Here is a 17,177-nt window from a genome sequence, read left to right as displayed (position 1 = left end):
CTCAGGAATCAAGAATGATTAGGACCAGTACTGTCTGCTAGACAGCAAGACTCAGCTTTAGGGAAGACATCTGACATTAATACTGTTACAGATCAGATAAAATAAAAACACTCAGACTGGGCTTTGTGATTTAAATTCAATCTGTTTTATTCAAGCAATAGGCATTTGGGCAAAAGAGTAGAATTGCACTTATTTCCAAATGCACCCCCAGTAGGTAGACATAAGCAAGGCTTGGAAGTTAGAGAGTCTCACATCTCTGGTGTAGACAGGAGAGGATGATGATAATTCCACTAATCTGTGATAAAAGGCTGGCCTGTAAAACATTTTCAGTGGCCTTTGAAAACATTTAACGATCTCCTTAATGGCTACAGCTTGACTACATCTATATAAACATAAAAATTTATCAAAAGTCCGTATTTGTGTTAGTGTTTCATTTTGTTACCAAAGCTTGTGATAGTATCATGCATGCACTTGAAGGCCAAATAACAAATAACTGTTAGTTTGCAGTAATCAAAGAAAATAAGAAATTCCAGAAAGTGTGATGTTAATGTACAAGGACAAAGTAATCCCAAACTGTTTTGATTAAAATACATTTCTTCTAATAAGATGGAAGCAACAGCAGGGTATGTAATCATTCAGTGTTGGCATAATACATCTCACACTGTCATTGCCCGACAAAAGTTTTTCTCCACACTCCAACACCCATGATGCTCGGCAGCAAGTGAGCACAAACACAAAAAATACTTAATAGTCTCCCTAAGATTAATTTTACATATAATAATTTGCAAAAAAGCTATTATTAAAGGATAATACAACTAAAATAGCACACTTAAGTCCTTTGTATTGATCAAATAGGACACATGCCAGTGTGACTATACAGAAGACTTAATTGAAGGTTAATAAATTCAGCTGAATAAAGCAAACACAGCCTTTGTTTGGAAAGTCAGATCATTCAGAAGGCACAACTCTTAAACTGGCTGGTATATTTGATCAATAAGGTGTGGCTGTATTTTTGGTTGTTCTCCATTGGAGAAACCTATTAAGGCATCTGTCTAAAACTACAATTCCTTACTTTTTTGTGCGTGTGAATGTGTGTGAATATGTCACAAAGGCACGCTTTCTGGCACATCCTGGAGAGCACCTGATTAGATAGTGATGATAATTCACCACATTCTAGACCCAGTGTATCACTCTGTTTTTTTTAAAACATTATGGCAGTTTTGTCATGCTGTGAGACTGTTGGTCTTAGCCTATAGGCACTTAAATACAAGCTCATACTAGCTTATACTGTACACCAAATCCTACCTGAGAGGATGGACATGGACAAGTATGATAAGGTTCAACAGTGTGTTCCTGATAAGCTTCTTTGTTGTCAGGTGACCAATGAAATACCTCTTTATTAAATCCAAAATCTAATATCTTAAACAGAGACGTCAATCAGCGCTCAACCATGTGCATAAATAAAATAAGGCATTGGATCCCACTATTCCCAAGTCAACTGTAACCATTTGAAAAATAACAGACCAGCAAATTTTTAAAAAATGAGGAGAAAATCCAAAATATTGGTGTTACACACTAAAGAGTCAAAATGTTTGCATGTTGGAAAGGAGTATCTCTTCAATGATACGCAGGGTTACCGTTACAATGAAAACAAACCAAGAACAGAATATCTTCAAAGGCACGTCTCTTAGCTTGGCACACAAAATTCAATGGCTATTAATAAAACATAAAAAAAAGAAAGTATAAGTTGAGGAGAGTTTACAATGATATTCTTCACTTCTAGTCCTGAGGTTGGACAATGTGTGTATTCTTTGTCATACAGTCTATCATTCATTATTTTTAATTTTGAATAGGCTGGGGCCTTGGCTGCTTATTTCCCTATATGACACCATCCTGAGAGAGTGATTTAGTTGAGTGTGGGTTTCATTATCAACCTGTTTCTCTATGTATGTGTCTGTTTTCTTTGGTATGTGGAATGGTACTAATACAAGCTGAATGGCTGGTATGGTGTAGTAAGGCTGGGTAAAACTGTGGTGCTATGGCAAACCTTTACTCAGGCACACGTGCAAACACACCCACGCACAGGCAAAGGCACATGCGTACACACACACACACACACACACACACACACACACACACACACACACACACACACACACACACACACACACACAGAGGGCAATTCAGGACAAGGAATGAAGAAACCCCCCACAGGAGGGGAAAAATGTTGTGGAGCTCAGTAGCCAGTAATCATGTGACCTCTTCCTCTGAGACATTAATTATGCACATTGCTACTCTCTTCTTCTTCATTGTTTCCTCCACTCCTCTTCCTCTTCATGTTGCCGTTTTACGAGTAACTCCAAACTGAGAAAGAAGTTGGTAAGAACTTTGTGAATACTTTTAGACAAAAGACTTAAATAAACTGATTAGTTTTACCAGTTAAACCAGTAAAGTCTAAAAATAAAAATAGCAAAAGTACCTCTAATCTAAATACATGATCAACATACAGTACCAGTCAAAGGTTTGGACACACCTTCCCATTCACTTGAATGAGAAAGTGTGTCCAAACTTTTGACTGGTATTGTATATAGACATCAACAACAATCCAGATCAAACTAAAAGTAATTATATATAAACTGTTACACTTTATAGTTAAAGCTTTGAGCACTAACTCATTAAAATCCTAGAGATTCTTTAGATTATCTGCAGTAACACAATATTCAAACAAAAGTACGCAACAAGCAACGCTCACATCACGACCTTCATTAACCACAGGCTTGATACTCACTAATAATGATGATCACGATGATCACTATGACAGCTATCAGGATGGCCCACATCTGCAAAGGGCAAAAAGGTAAAGCGAAGTCAGCACAACATTCATTAATTGGAGCCAGGATATCTGTTATTCAAGAAACGTCTGCTGTCATTTTGAAAATATATGCTATTTGTTTAACAATAGCAGATTTTATTTGTATTTTTGTTTCACTTCAGTTCACTATTGTAAGTGATAAATGTATACTGTATAAGTGTAGTCAAACAATCTAATTCAGACAGGTTCCAGCCTAGTGGTTTCTAGTTTGAATAAAGCTCACTTAAAATCAGTTAGAGCAGTTACTTATTTTCATTTTAAGTGGGGAGGAGGAGGAGGGGTGTGTTTTTGAACCAAACTGTGTTTAGGCACCTTGCAGTTCTTCCACCAGTACTTTCTTTTCAGTTTAGCAGCACTGGTCTCGAACTGGGAGGCACCAGCCTGCAGTGCGTCTGCTCTGTCATCCAGTTCAGATAGCTTCTGGTCACGTTCCAGCACTTTGTCCACATTGACACGCATTATATCCACCACCTATTCACAAATGCACACAAGAACAAAACAAAAACAAACAACACACTTGCTTTAATGTCATTACTTTTTAACTGCCTGTCCCTTAATATACTGAATCTGAATGTAGAGCAAAACTCATTCATGATCAATACAACACTCCCTAAATTACATTTTCAGAGTCAGATATTACATAATCAATTCTTTCATAATTAATAAAGAGCAGTGGAAAAGATATATTGTATATACAGCATGGTGACATCAATGTTTAAAGGTCTTAATCTCCACAACTGTTACCTAACAGAACCATCAGTCATGGAAGAACACACACCTTACAGGGTAATAACTATATACTCTACACTGTAAACATCTGAGCTAAATAACAGAGTTCACCTAGAATCAGACAAGCGTGCATGTGCCTACACACAGTATCAGAGGGTACACATAACCCACATGTTCCACTGATCCACAAACCCCTCCGCTGCCCCGCCTCTCAGACAGAGCAGCAGGGTGGAGCGGAGTGTGTAGGCCCATGCACTTCTTACATAACCATGGAGACAGTGATTATATAAACTCCAGGCAGCCAATCGGAGGCTTTGTGTTACAGGCTAAGGTTAAAGTCCTCTGTAGGAGGGGCCAACCTCAAGGGGGCCACAACTGAAAAAGAGAGGGGGATTAAGGGTGAGACCACGGGAGGGGTGAGACTTGGCAGCCACCTTTTCCTGGTGGCCTCGCTGACATGGTTTTGAGTATGATTTCTAAAATCCGGACAAGAAATGGCTTTTACTGAATGTTCTCTGGCATGGGCACTGACATGTGGAGGTAGAGCGTTTCCACATTGTGGTGATTCATGACAGTGCTGCCAAGGGTTATGCAAGTCTCTGCTCGAGACAGACATTAAGGAACTAGGGAGCCACACAGTGTGTCTGAGGACAGTGAGTGAGTGGGGTTCAATAATAAGAGCGGGTTAGGTGAGGGAAATTATGTACGCTGGGAAAGGTAGACTAGTTAGAATTTTTTGGACACAAGTTTAAAAATGACACCCACTTTGACACATGGCCAAATTTAATGGTCTCTTAATAAGGAGCTTACTACAAATATGATTAAAAACTGCTATTAAAATCTGTGTATTTTTAATTGCAATGTATGCACTGATTAAGATTATTATAAATGTAGGAAAATACACGCTTTAACTGGGCCACGTAGATCAGTAATCAGAGTTAAAAGAATCATACCTCATCCACCTGGGCCTGCGTCTGCTGCAAGCGCCTGTTGCTCGACGCTGCGCCAGAACCTTCTGGACCGGTGGCTGACCTGGTGAAATGATAAGAATTTAGTGCAGACATGAGTCTCCTGTAACATTTCTCAACAAATGTATGTTGTATATCATGTCATTCAATCGCCATCTAAAATGTCAAGTTATTAATATACAAACTGCTGGTGACTCTTAATAAGTGGAAACAGCCAAACCACAATCGCAAAAATACATTCTTATCACACTACAGCCTCTGGTCTATCGCACAGCTACCTATCAGTGTCAAATCACAGTCAAAAGTCGCTGTGAATAAAACAAACAAAGTGATGAATACACACTCGTGACATCATAAATTCATTTCAAGGAGCAGTACATCTGAAAATTAAATTACAGTCTAATCTTTAACCTGTATAACTGAGTCATATAACATGCCAAACAGTCCTGCTAAAGCAGGCAGCAGTGTCTTGAATCTGAATCGTCAGCAGTCATCTTTGTTAGTATCTTTTTTTTTCTATTTTTGTCGTTTTGTCAGTAAAAAAATAGTTTAACACAGATTAATACAATAACAGTCAGTATTAAAAATTAAAAAAAAATTCTCAAAATAAATAATGCAGAAATTTCATCCCTTTGAAAAACAGCACCATGTAATTTTGGCAATTAAATCATTGAAAACAAACAAACAAACCATTTCTAAAAATTGTAAAACCTTGTTTTAAAAGACATCTTGAGCTTCTCAGGCAAAGAAAGTGGTCTCTGTCAGAGGTAGATGTCTGCTACACAGCAAAACCTCCAATTTGAGGGAGTTCAAACATCGAGAGGAATAATTTTGCAATTACATGTTAATTACAAGCTAGAACAGAGTAATGCATCCAAAACTCTGAAACTGCCTTGAGATCGGCTGGCTGTGCACACAAAAAATGTACATATACTATGGTTGAAAATTGCACTATTATCCATTAAATTGCTTGGTCATACAAGCCAGGACCTATTACTGCAGAAATCAACAGTTTGACACTTTTGGGAGAGAGAGGTGGGGCACGTTATTTGTGTGCTTTATGTGAATTACTGATAATCAACTGCCATTAAACAAATTGGTGTGTTTTTACTTCGCTTAAAAACACACCTTGGTATGTAAACATCTATCTGGTGGCAAACGTATGATCCCAAATAAAAATCATATGTTAACAGAGGATGGATAATATGAATACGGAGGTCACATTGCTACACAACAATACACTGAATGTGGCTGCTCCAAGATTCACTGCAGGATTAATGCTTCATAACAGTCAACTGGTTGACAAAAGAGGGCTGGTTTAAAAACACATGGAAAAAAAATGAACAGCTGCGCAACTTGGATATGACGTCATGCTCTCGTTCTTATTTCCTTAAGTTTGTTCTTTAACTTAGAAAGACCATTCTAAACAAGGACACAAGCATCAAGCATGGAAACTGGAGCATGGAAATTGTATATGTTTATTTTATGTATATTATTTATTTAGGATTCCTATATTTGATGTGCATACTTTGGCCCAGCAGCCCATTTTACAGTGGTTAGCTACTGCCACCCTCTGACATGAGACAGCATTGCTCTGTAGTGACCTCACTTACATCAGATAAGAGAGCAAGTTGAAGGAGTTACACCAGACTGTAAGAATTACACAGGTGTATGACTCAGTTTACCACATATACTCTCACTTGCTCACATTAGAAGACAGCCAAGACAGCTGTAGACAGAACACTCCTTTTCCTTAACATGTAAACCACTTATTGAAAAACAGCAAGCAGCCACTCCCATGTATACTTACTCACATGCAAACACACACACAAGACTTACCATGTTCAAAACATCCCTCATCATCCCTTGTGACAAACAAAGCTACAAATGAAATTACTTGGAGCTAGTGCTCTAATATCTCTTGGTAGTACAGAAGAACGGCACTTCATAGTTTCCAGGTTAAACCAATGAAAAGAAAATATGCTTATGTTAAACATATTGTATATTTGTTTCCAAAGTATAGTAGTCAGTGGGTACTTATAGATGAGGGTACAGAGTGCAGCAGTTACAAAGGATCCATTTCTGTAAATTCTTGCTTAGTAAATCCAGTGAATTAACAAACCCAAATCCTGCTTAGCCTAGAAACGGTATTAAGAAACATACAACAGATAAGGGAGCATACTATCAGTGCTTTGGCTTAGTATCAATATATGAACAATCCTGATATGCACTTCCACATGGTAAAATCACAAAACAAACCTATTTGTCCAACAGCTGGTTTGATCCTGCAACGTGAGAGTTACTGTAGAGCTAGACCGATTCATCAGTCAGGCCGATATATTGGTCGCTATTCGCTTACTGCAGATACATGAGATTGTGATACGTGAGATTCACAGCCAGCCAGAGTATATAAACATCTCTGGGAATTTAAACAGTGACTGAAGCTGATGTCCCCTTTTAAATACATCTATATTTATATCTACAATTTAGATACTACAACTTACTTAAATCCAATAGTCTACAACAGAGGAACACAATTACAGTTAACTCAGTGGAAACTGTACTGGTGGATGCTTGTAAGCCAAACCTACTTCATTTCCTGAACAAAAACAATCCATGACGTAAATCCTTCCAAAAGGAAGTTAAACACTAAACCCAAACAATGGTGAATAGGTGGACTAATTCTAAAAGATTATTCTCCCCCATTAGATACCTGAGCAGCCACAAGTTTAATCTATATTTCAGTTTTGGGGTATATAACATTCACTGGATGTTGGATGCTGGACGTGGCACACAAATTTATTTCCATTTGTATTCATTATTTTATGTTAGCTTAGAAGTGGTACTGTAAACTAAAAAAAAAACAACAACCTTAAAACCACACAAATCACCATCTTTTTAAAAACTGCAACAATCACACATTTCCTGCAGGTGGCACATATGTCAGAATGTAAGTGCTGATAATTTCCTTGCATGTAGATGGCACCTTTCATGTCTGTATCTGCACTGGTTTTAAAACTGCTGCTCCTATTCGTGTCCTTGACATTTGGTGACACAGGTTGGACTAGAACTGCAGGTCCAGAGGTGGAGGTGTGCAGTAGTAGATGCTGCAGCTATGCAACTAGATATATTCGCTGGACCTAATTTCAGGTGCTTTGATTTCATAAGTCAGTGTCATTAACATGGAAACAAATTACCCTATAATGTGTACTACCAAACACATAAATCTGCATCAAAGTGCAGCTTTTAGCTCATAGTTTTGGTTTTCCTGAATACTGAATAACAGTTATTTTTTTGAAACGGACCAAGAGAGTGGAGAGTCTTACTCTAAGTAAACAATTTAGCTTACTGCATCACATCATTTCAATGAGGCAGTTAGCAGCTAGCTTTCTACTGTACTTGTCGAGCATAAATGACTGACATCAGCAGTGGGAATCTCCCTGTTACTCTCAGCATATCAAATTATTGTTTTCAGCATTTCATCTTAAAAGCTCTAAAGCCAAGTCTCCAAGATTTAAAATTATGAGAAACGATAGATTGTCTCATCAATCTGTGAATTTAACATTAGCTCAGGCAGCTAAAGTGTAGTATTTCTGATACTAATAATACTATAACTATACTACAATGGGATATCGACAGTATGTCGTGGGTTTCAGTCAGATATCTTTATGTCACATGTATCTGTCAGACTTACCAACTGTTTCATATTATTGCCATAAGTGCACAACAATAAAGTTATCGATAAATACTGTCACTTTTTAATGCCATGATCATCATCATTATTATTATTAATAACCCTTGTTTTTAGCTTTGAAAAACAAGGTTTGCTTTGAAATGAACCTCTCTGTGGCTGAACAAAAAAGGTTGCAAGAAAAAATTCTTATGTACAGGATAAGTTCTCAATTATTTGGTTTTAATACTTTTTTTTATATTTGTTTGATACTGTGTAGACCATTGCATGCATATGGTCAGGAAAATTGCAATAGGCCTTTTTTCACAGTAGACATTTTGACATAATAAAGCAGGAAAAGCACAGGTGTAACCAATATCATTAACGAATGCTCAGTTCCACTTAAGTGTATCAATGAGCCATGCTCTCATTACATTGACTGTTGCTTTCAACCTTTAACTGACAGACATCAGTGGCAGATTAGATCAGCTGTAGCCAATTAAAATTCATTTTGTAATGGCTAAAATGAAAGGTTTGTCTGCTCTCTGGTAAATGTGCTCTTTGCAGTCGTTGTCTGTATTTAGCCAAAGACTGAAGTGAAAAGGCACATCACTATGTAACACCAATGTGAGAAGACGGTGTGTTTTGGTAGTTCAGCAGGGACCAACAGAGTAGCGACTCTTCTCTGGAGAAATGATCCTGCTATTATCACCTCACAGCAATGTAAGAATCTCCCAGTTGAACTTTGATTCTTATCATGTCACCATTTTAATCTGATCATCTTAATAGTTCTGAGTCAGCACTGTCAGTATCTGGAGTAAGTAGTTAGTGAAGTACAGTAGGCAACTGCTGTTATTTGAATATGTCAGATACATATATTTAACATTTTATATATAATGCTGCTCATGTCATTTTCAGGCTGTAGGTCCAGGTTGTGAACATTAGTTAGTCTGCCACTAAAAACTGTAGTTCTTCTGCATTCTCAGCAAACACAAGGTGACTCAACATCTTTAAGTTGAAGTTGTTTTAGCCTTTAGTTGCTTGCAAATGTTGAAAACTAATAAAACTCAACGGATTTGAAAGGATTCGGACTTTGACTTGTCACAACAGAAAACGCACAGGTGTATTTAATAATGCATTAATAACATAAAGACTCCATTTACACACCCAAGTAAGCCGTGCGAAGTGAGCGAGCTTACACAATACCAGGGCCCTAAAATTGGCTAACATAAATGGACTGCAGTTTTGTTATTAATCACACATTTCCTGCATTAACATGTCAAAATGTCTGCCATGTAAAAGGCTTACTGACGGCCACTTTGGTTACAGTCATGCTTGTTAGTAGAGTCTTAACGTAACTACAAAGTCACTATGTTTAGGTTAAGACCTCTGAATTTCTCCATTTAAAATAAATTGTGACTTGATTTTCTGGAGACACAAAAATGGTTAATTTTGACATTTATATAAAGTTAATTTTTACTGAATATCCATCTCACCGTGAATACATCAGGGCTTCACTTTTTATGTAACGTCCCTCCCTTCTCTTAAAACCCTAGCATTGTAAGACATGTGAACAGATGTAAAATAAACGGTCTATAGTTACAGCAATTACATGACAAAATGCATTTTAGGAGTTAATTTTATTCAGATGTTTTTATTTTTATTTGTTCATGAAAATGCGTAATGCATAGGTCCACAAATGCTTGCCCCATGTCATACATCCATTCTCCATGCCTCCATCCAAACTGTGACTAAACAACCTAGGTCTTCCTGACCATTTCTTCCAGGAAAAGTAATAAAAATAAGTTTGTCCACTATCATCCTATAAAGTATCAATTACTACTTATTTATCAATTCCAACAGAAAAAATATTGAGATATATGAATTTTTCTATACCCGTAGTTCTTCTACTGCATTGTAGAAGTGAAGAAAATACTGTCAAGCATGCAAAATTAGTTGGTTCAGATCATGTGTTGAGTAACGTGTGCTGTGACTGTATTGTGTGTCATACTGTTAGCCGACTGTATCACATAGTGCTGAAGAGTGTCAACATTTTGACTTTGAAATCCTGATGAGTGACAATCTTCCATAAAATAAGTCATGTCATCATCAAATAATGTCTGTCCATTATCGATTTAATCAAAGTATTGCTCTATTTCAGGATGGACATGGGAAATGTGGGTTGCAAGCTTGACTGCGGCCTAGACGTTAATAGTTCAGCTCTGGATATCTCCCCGTGACTTATCACCAACACATAGTTCAAATGCCTCATGGCTATTTTATACCTGGAACTAGGGCTGCAACTAACAATTATTTTCATTATCAATTACTCTTTTGATTATTTTCTCGATTAATCGATTAGTTGTTTGGTCCAGAAAATGGTATGATGATGATGACAAACATTCTTTCCCAAAGCCCAAGATGTCGTCCTCAAATGTCTTGTTTGGTCCCGACCAACAGTCCACAACCCAAAGATATTCAGTTTACAGTCATAGAAGACTAAAGAAATTAGAAAATATTCAGCATAAACCAGACAATTTTGACTTTTTCTTCACACAAAAAAAGCCTCAAAAATATTAATCCATTATCAAAATAGTGATTAATTGTATACTACAACTACAACTAATTGATTAATCGACTAATCCTCGCAGCTCTAACTGGAACTATCTTCGGCAAGAATTAACATTGCCCAAACAATTACTATGCAATTATGGACATGTTTCTATTGGTGTTTTAAAAAACACTCTGAAACACAGAAGTTCTTGGTTTGCATCTTTGCATTTAGACTTCCTGTGTAGTGTGGTGTAGTGTGATGTGGTGGGGTGGGGTGGGGGAAAAAAGATGAATTAGTGGGGGAGGTAACTACGACTGGGGAAACAAGGTAAATTTTAGAAGAAATAAGGAATTGGCTTGTTCTGTCTTCCTATTGCAACGAGACCAAAGTTCGACAAACAATGACTGATAAAAACAAAACATTACTCAGTCCTACTTACACCACTTTCAATTGTTACCTGCTTATTTATATACAAAATAAACTAACAACGGATAAATTAGCCATCAAAACATGTCCTGTTTTAAGTTGACATGTTGCCACTACTTGTAACGTTACTTTGCTGAAACTATAGTGAACAATTGCAAAATTTACAACCACAACTACTTAAACAACGCTTGTATTGAGCTGGATGTGGGCTAACGTTATATACGTAGTTAGTAGCTAGGAAAACTAACCCAGAGAGCAGTTAGCTTCTCACCACAGCTCAGGCAGCTGCGGACGTTGGACAAGCCTCCCATGTATTTATTTATTTATTTATTTTACTGTAATTGTCTACTTAACTAGCACTAAAACACTGACAAATTTTGTTTTAGAAAAAGCTAGCCAGCTCTAACTTAACGCTGCTACAGCTAGCTTAGCGTCCCAGCACTTGTTGCATGCTAATAGCAAAGTTTTGGGCGTTGCTGTGATCCAATTTCACCAAACTACCCGGAAGGTCGCATACGTCAAACAAACTTGACCAAGCAACAATTAACTTAAAAAGTAAACGTTGGTAGAAACATTATAGACTTACATCGTGAAATGGAAGATCCTTAATCGACACCGCCGCTGTTTCTTGTCTGTAAGCTAAAGCTAAAGTGTCAAGCCGTAACTGTTACTGCCGTTGGTTGTTATGTTGCCTTCCGGTACTATGGGAAATAGGAAAACTAAGGTGTATGTAATATATATCATATACTGTATATACGTATATCATTTTCATTCTTTAAAAAAATATATTTCCATGTTTTATTCTCATATTTGTAATGTATCTTAACGTTCTGTCATTGTATGTGTTTTAAGCTGTTTTTTTTAAAATGTCTTTCTTATTCTTAATGTTTTTGTACATCACCTTGAGTTACAAATACTGTATGAAAACCTGAATTGCAAAGCTAACTTCTCTCTTTACACAAATTCCTATTCAATTAATAAAAGTAGCACTTAAAGTTTGTACATAAAGGATTTAGGGGTTTAAAAGTTGGAGTTTACGGTGAGTACTTGAAGGCAACATTAAAGAGGCAGTATCCTTCCGCCTGTCTGTGAATAGCTGCAATTATTAACACATAGCACCAGATTATAACATTAAAGGGAGCCCATACTTGAAAATATCGCAAGATATTACGACAGCCATTAAGACAGAAGAGTAACGCCTCAAATCTGTGTATTTTCACCCCTCATTCATTCCACTGGTCTTCTGTCCAGTAAATAGGCGAGGAGAAAGCGACCATCAAAGCCCGTGATCAGCATGTGACATGGGAACGAAAACTTTACATTGTATACTTTCACCCACATTTATTTCACAGCATTAAATGGCTAAATTTGAGCGACAGGACATATGTTTATTTAACGTAGTTATTTCAAGGACAAAATAGTTTTTATATAGATTTAGTTTTTTAAAAATTTGAAACACTTGGAGCATGAAACCGCTGAACCATAGTGTGTGTGTGTGTGTGTGTGTGTGTGTGTGTGTGTGTGTGTGTGTGTGTGTGTGTGTACTGCGCCCAGTCTAATTCATAAATAGAAACTACATAGACAATAATGTTCTTTGTTTGAGAGAACATCCAGAGTTCACGAATACATAATTAAAGCTACAGGCTACAGGTCAGGACAAGATCTGTGTTAGTTTCCTGTGTCAGGGAGTTGTTTCCTAAGAAGTGATGAATCAGTGGGCCAATAACTGAGCTAATGCTAATCTCCTGGATTGTTTTAACCCCTAGATGTACAAACTAACTAATATCAGTACAACACAACAACAACAGAGCAGAAAACAAGACACATAGGTCTAAATAGCAGAACACATGACAACATAGAGGCTTGTTCACAATCTTCAGAAACAATGCTCAACTCCAAAGAGCTAAATTATAAAATTTGTTCACACCCAATGACAGCAATAGCAAGTCATTGCAGTGCACAAAGATTAAAATGGGCTTCACAGTTACCAGATCTCAACCCAGGGGAAGGCCTCTGGACAGATGTGTTGGACAGCACTCTCCACCACCATCATCACAACACCAAATGAGGGAATATCTTTTGGAAGAATGGTGTTCATCCCTCTAGAGACTTCTCCAGAGAATCTATTCCTGTGTTGGTGGCTCATGGTGGCCCAACGCCTTACTAACACACTTTATGTTACAGGTTACATGGTTTTCCTTTCATTTGTCACCCATCTGTATCTGTCATTTACTACAAAAAGAGACAAAATTAGCAAACATACATATATTATACATTTATTAACATCTTCATGTAAAGCTTGCTGTTAAGAAAGATTAATTTGCACTAAACATGTGAACATAAACTTCATGGTACAGTAAGTCAAATATATTTTCAAATATCAGCTGTAATATACTACAAAATTAACATAATAATGTACTTTTTAAACTCTAGAAAGTAAGAAAATATACATTTAGATTTGGTTACATATTGAAACAGAATTTTCAATTATGTTTAAAACACTAGAGGCTTTTCTATTACCAACTCACTAACTCATCAAGCACTAAATGCTCTTGATATTATCAGCCTTTTTAATATTTTAACTTAAGGAAATTATGTATGCAAATTAAGCCTTGCAACAATTACCCTCTTAATTTAGCAAATCCTTTGTTGCAATTCCAAGTTTTAATGCTTTATATTTTAGTTTTATAATTATTTATGTTTCTATATATATTTCTTTGTTTTTCATGGATATGCAGTCAAACTAGGATGCTTTTTGGAAAGTCAAGCTTCCCTTAACCCAACAACAACATCACATCTTATGCTCTCCCACTTGGTTACATCCCAGATCCTTCATCCACCACAGCTTCTCTTCCAGGGCTCTGCTACGAAACAAAAGTGAAAAAACTGAACTTTTATTCATTCAAAACAACATTATGAAGTCAAGTCTAAACACAAAACTGTCACCACTTACATAGTTTATTCCAACCTGGGGAGCCCCTCCATTATACAGCAGGCTGGAACTCTCCTCCTGTGAATGAGGTTTTGTACTTTTTCATTACATACCACACTCAGTATACATAATACACAACAAAACAGGCTCTGATTTCCAATACTGTAGAACCCACGAGTTATTCTTTGTGGCAGAGGTCTCCACTCAAAACAAAAGGAGTTTATTGCTTTATGCAAAACAACATGTACCTAAATGTGCTACAGTGTGACAGAAATCCTTGTTGATCACATTCCACCTCTCTGCTGGCTTTCATGCTGGTCATCTGATATTAGCAACAGGTGCACTAAGTAACAAAGTCAATGTTAATGGCCTGCCTTCACTCTGTCTTCAAATTGCAAGCTTGGTATGTAAGAACAAGGTAATGGTAAATGCCTGAGTGACTTGGTTGATTGAGTTACACTTAATCCCTGTTGAACAGAGAAGAGTTTCTCAACTCTTAAGTTAAGACTCTGGACATGGTCTTTATTCATGATGTTTAGTTTCATGTGGACAGAATCTGCCTCTGTGCGGGGGACCCACATGAAAATTAAAATTTCCTATTGAGATTGTTACGGACATTTATAATTACACTTATTTGGAAAAATGAGAACCTGCAGAGAGGAATTCTGTGTGAAGATAATTTATTCTAGCCTAGTCTTTGTTGCCTTTCACCACTACTCTGACTTTCCAACTAAAAAATAATCATATTAATTATCATCAGTGCAGCAGTTCCAGGTTTTGGATCTCAATATGTTCTGGTTACTAGGAGGTTTGGTTTAGGGAATAATAAATATAAGACTACATCTGTAAAATTTGTTTTCTGGTGCATCATTGCAATACTGTAGATAATTCTTTACTAGCACAGAATATGAAAGAAAGCACAAATAATGAGAACTTACATCCACCTCTATCAGCTCCCCAGCCTCACTGTCCTCCGTGCTGCAACCTCCAGGAAAACACTCTGATACACGCTTTGCTCTTATTTTTTGAAGGAAGTCAGATGCTGTTGATTTTCTTAGCAGTGCTACATTACATAAACAGATGACACAGACACATTAATTTCCCAGATAATAGCTGATAGGTTGCATTATGTCATGAAATATCAGTGTTATTTCCAAGAAAGGCAGACTCACCACCCTCACAGATGTAGGTGACCACGAGCATCACAGTCAGCAGTGTTGCAGCCATGTCCTTATGCAGACTCTCCATATCTCACACACACTTGAGTGTTGTGGCCCCCTTTCAGCTCCTGGAACTTTGTCACAAAATCCCCACGCCCACCACCGTCCCAGCTGCATTCCCAAGGGGACGACGTGCGGGCATTGGATGTGTTTGTATTGAGCAGTGGTGATAGGACAAATGTGTGTGGGAGTGTAGAGAATGCTCAAGTGATCAGAAAAATCTTTTGTGTGTTTGAATGGATAGCTGAAATGTATTTTAACATTTTAAAGGTCTATTTAAAATCTTAAAACTTTGTATCTGCTGTGATCAGAACATTTTCTTGCAATATGATGGGCTATGATTCAGTATGACTAAGGGGCATCTGAACAATAGAGAAAAACTAACTGCTGTTGTAGCATTTGGGTGCAGTGAGAAATGCCAGTTCTTTAGGTCATGGAGCTTTAAACACCAAACTGTGATGTGGTCTCAAAAATGTTCAAACAATCAATAAATTCATATAATAGTGTCTGAAAAGAAAATACAGTAACAAAAAAACACCAGTTAAGACATCACACAAACAACTGTCTTTTTCAACACAGAACATTGAACCATATCTGCAATTATTTCATGGTGCTAAAAAAAAACTGAAAATAAAATAAACCCATTATTTTAGGCAGTCTGTTCACTACTTCCATCGAGCCATAGGTTTACATACACATGGCACCTACTGTAATATTCTCCCTGGTCACACACCTTGAATAGAAAAACTTTGTTTGACAAATTCAATCTCAGCACGACTGCACTGATGTCGTTAGAGGCTGTGGCCTCAGTGAATGTGACCTGGACATGAGATCTGGAAATAATAGAAATGCCAAGTATGTTAAAGGACACTGTAACAAAGTCTGGAAGCTCTCTATGTCTCACATCTGCTTCCTGTTTTTGTACACTTCATAACAAAATAGGACTTTCACTTCATACTGACTATGGAGTAAGAACTATGTGCTTCTGCATATGTTCACCCAGCAGAAACAGACTTCTCTTGATTAGTGTACAACTTCATGATTATATGAGCAGAAGACCCTCGGGTGAAATCTGTACTCACTGCCTGGCTGTAGCCCTCATGTCTTCTAAATGTAATGTAAACTACGCTAATGTGATAGGTGAATCTTTTGAAGAGAAGCATAAGTAATTAAAAGTTGCATGAGAGTAATTGAAGTGATTTGCACACTGTTGACTGCGATGTATCTGAATATTGAAGAACTGTAAAGCTGTAAAATAACACTCCAGGCATTAAAGCCTTGATACTTGATGCTGCTGCCACCCAGAGGTCATTTTGTTTATATCTACTGTACTGAGGGATCCATTCATGTACAGTCACTTACGTACTGTACGTCAAGGGACTTATTGAAGTATTCAAACTTTACAAGTCAAGTTACATAAGTACATATAAAATATGTATATCTCACAGTATGATTTGTCATAATGCTGGAAAGCTTGGTATCAGTCATTAAGACATTATAACTTGATAATAACAATTGTGTCCTGATAAACAAATGTTGAGTTGAATTGGAACTAATATAGGCCTAATTATGAGATAATTATAATTGAACTATAAGCGAAATACATCATCACTGAATTTACACAGTGTTTTTTGGAAAGATGTCGTTTAGCACGTTTACCTGTCAGAGTAGCACTGGTTACTAACCCTGCAGAGTCCTAATGTGTTTTCTTTTTGAATGAGTTATAACTGAGACACTGGCTAAAATACAAAACCAGCAGTATTTGCTCTGAAGGAGCATTTTCTTTGTAGTTATTTAACTAAGTTC

The 17,177-nt window shown here is 37.0% G+C and overlaps 1 protein-coding gene across 1 annotated transcript; it reads right to left on the bottom strand.

Annotated features, from left to right (window-relative positions):
• Window positions 1-122: 122 nt before the first annotated feature.
• On the bottom strand, window positions 123-11,911 carry vamp3 (vesicle-associated membrane protein 3 (cellubrevin)). The gene is made up of 5 exons (XM_042407516.1): window positions 11,806-11,911; window positions 4,555-4,633; window positions 3,185-3,343; window positions 2,789-2,840; window positions 123-2,364 (listed from the first exon to the last, which is right to left on the bottom strand). Coding segments are annotated over exons 1-5 (309 nt in total). The 5' UTR covers window positions 11,808-11,911; the 3' UTR covers window positions 123-2,347.
• Window positions 11,912-17,177: the final 5,266 nt, after the last annotated feature.

Source organism: Thunnus maccoyii, chromosome 3 (assembly GCF_910596095.1).
Source record: "Thunnus maccoyii chromosome 3, fThuMac1.1, whole genome shotgun sequence".
NCBI lineage: Eukaryota > Metazoa > Chordata > Actinopteri > Scombriformes > Scombridae > Thunnus > Thunnus maccoyii.
Note: the sequence above shows the minus strand (reverse complement) of the source record. Positions and strands in the feature narration are given on the sequence as shown.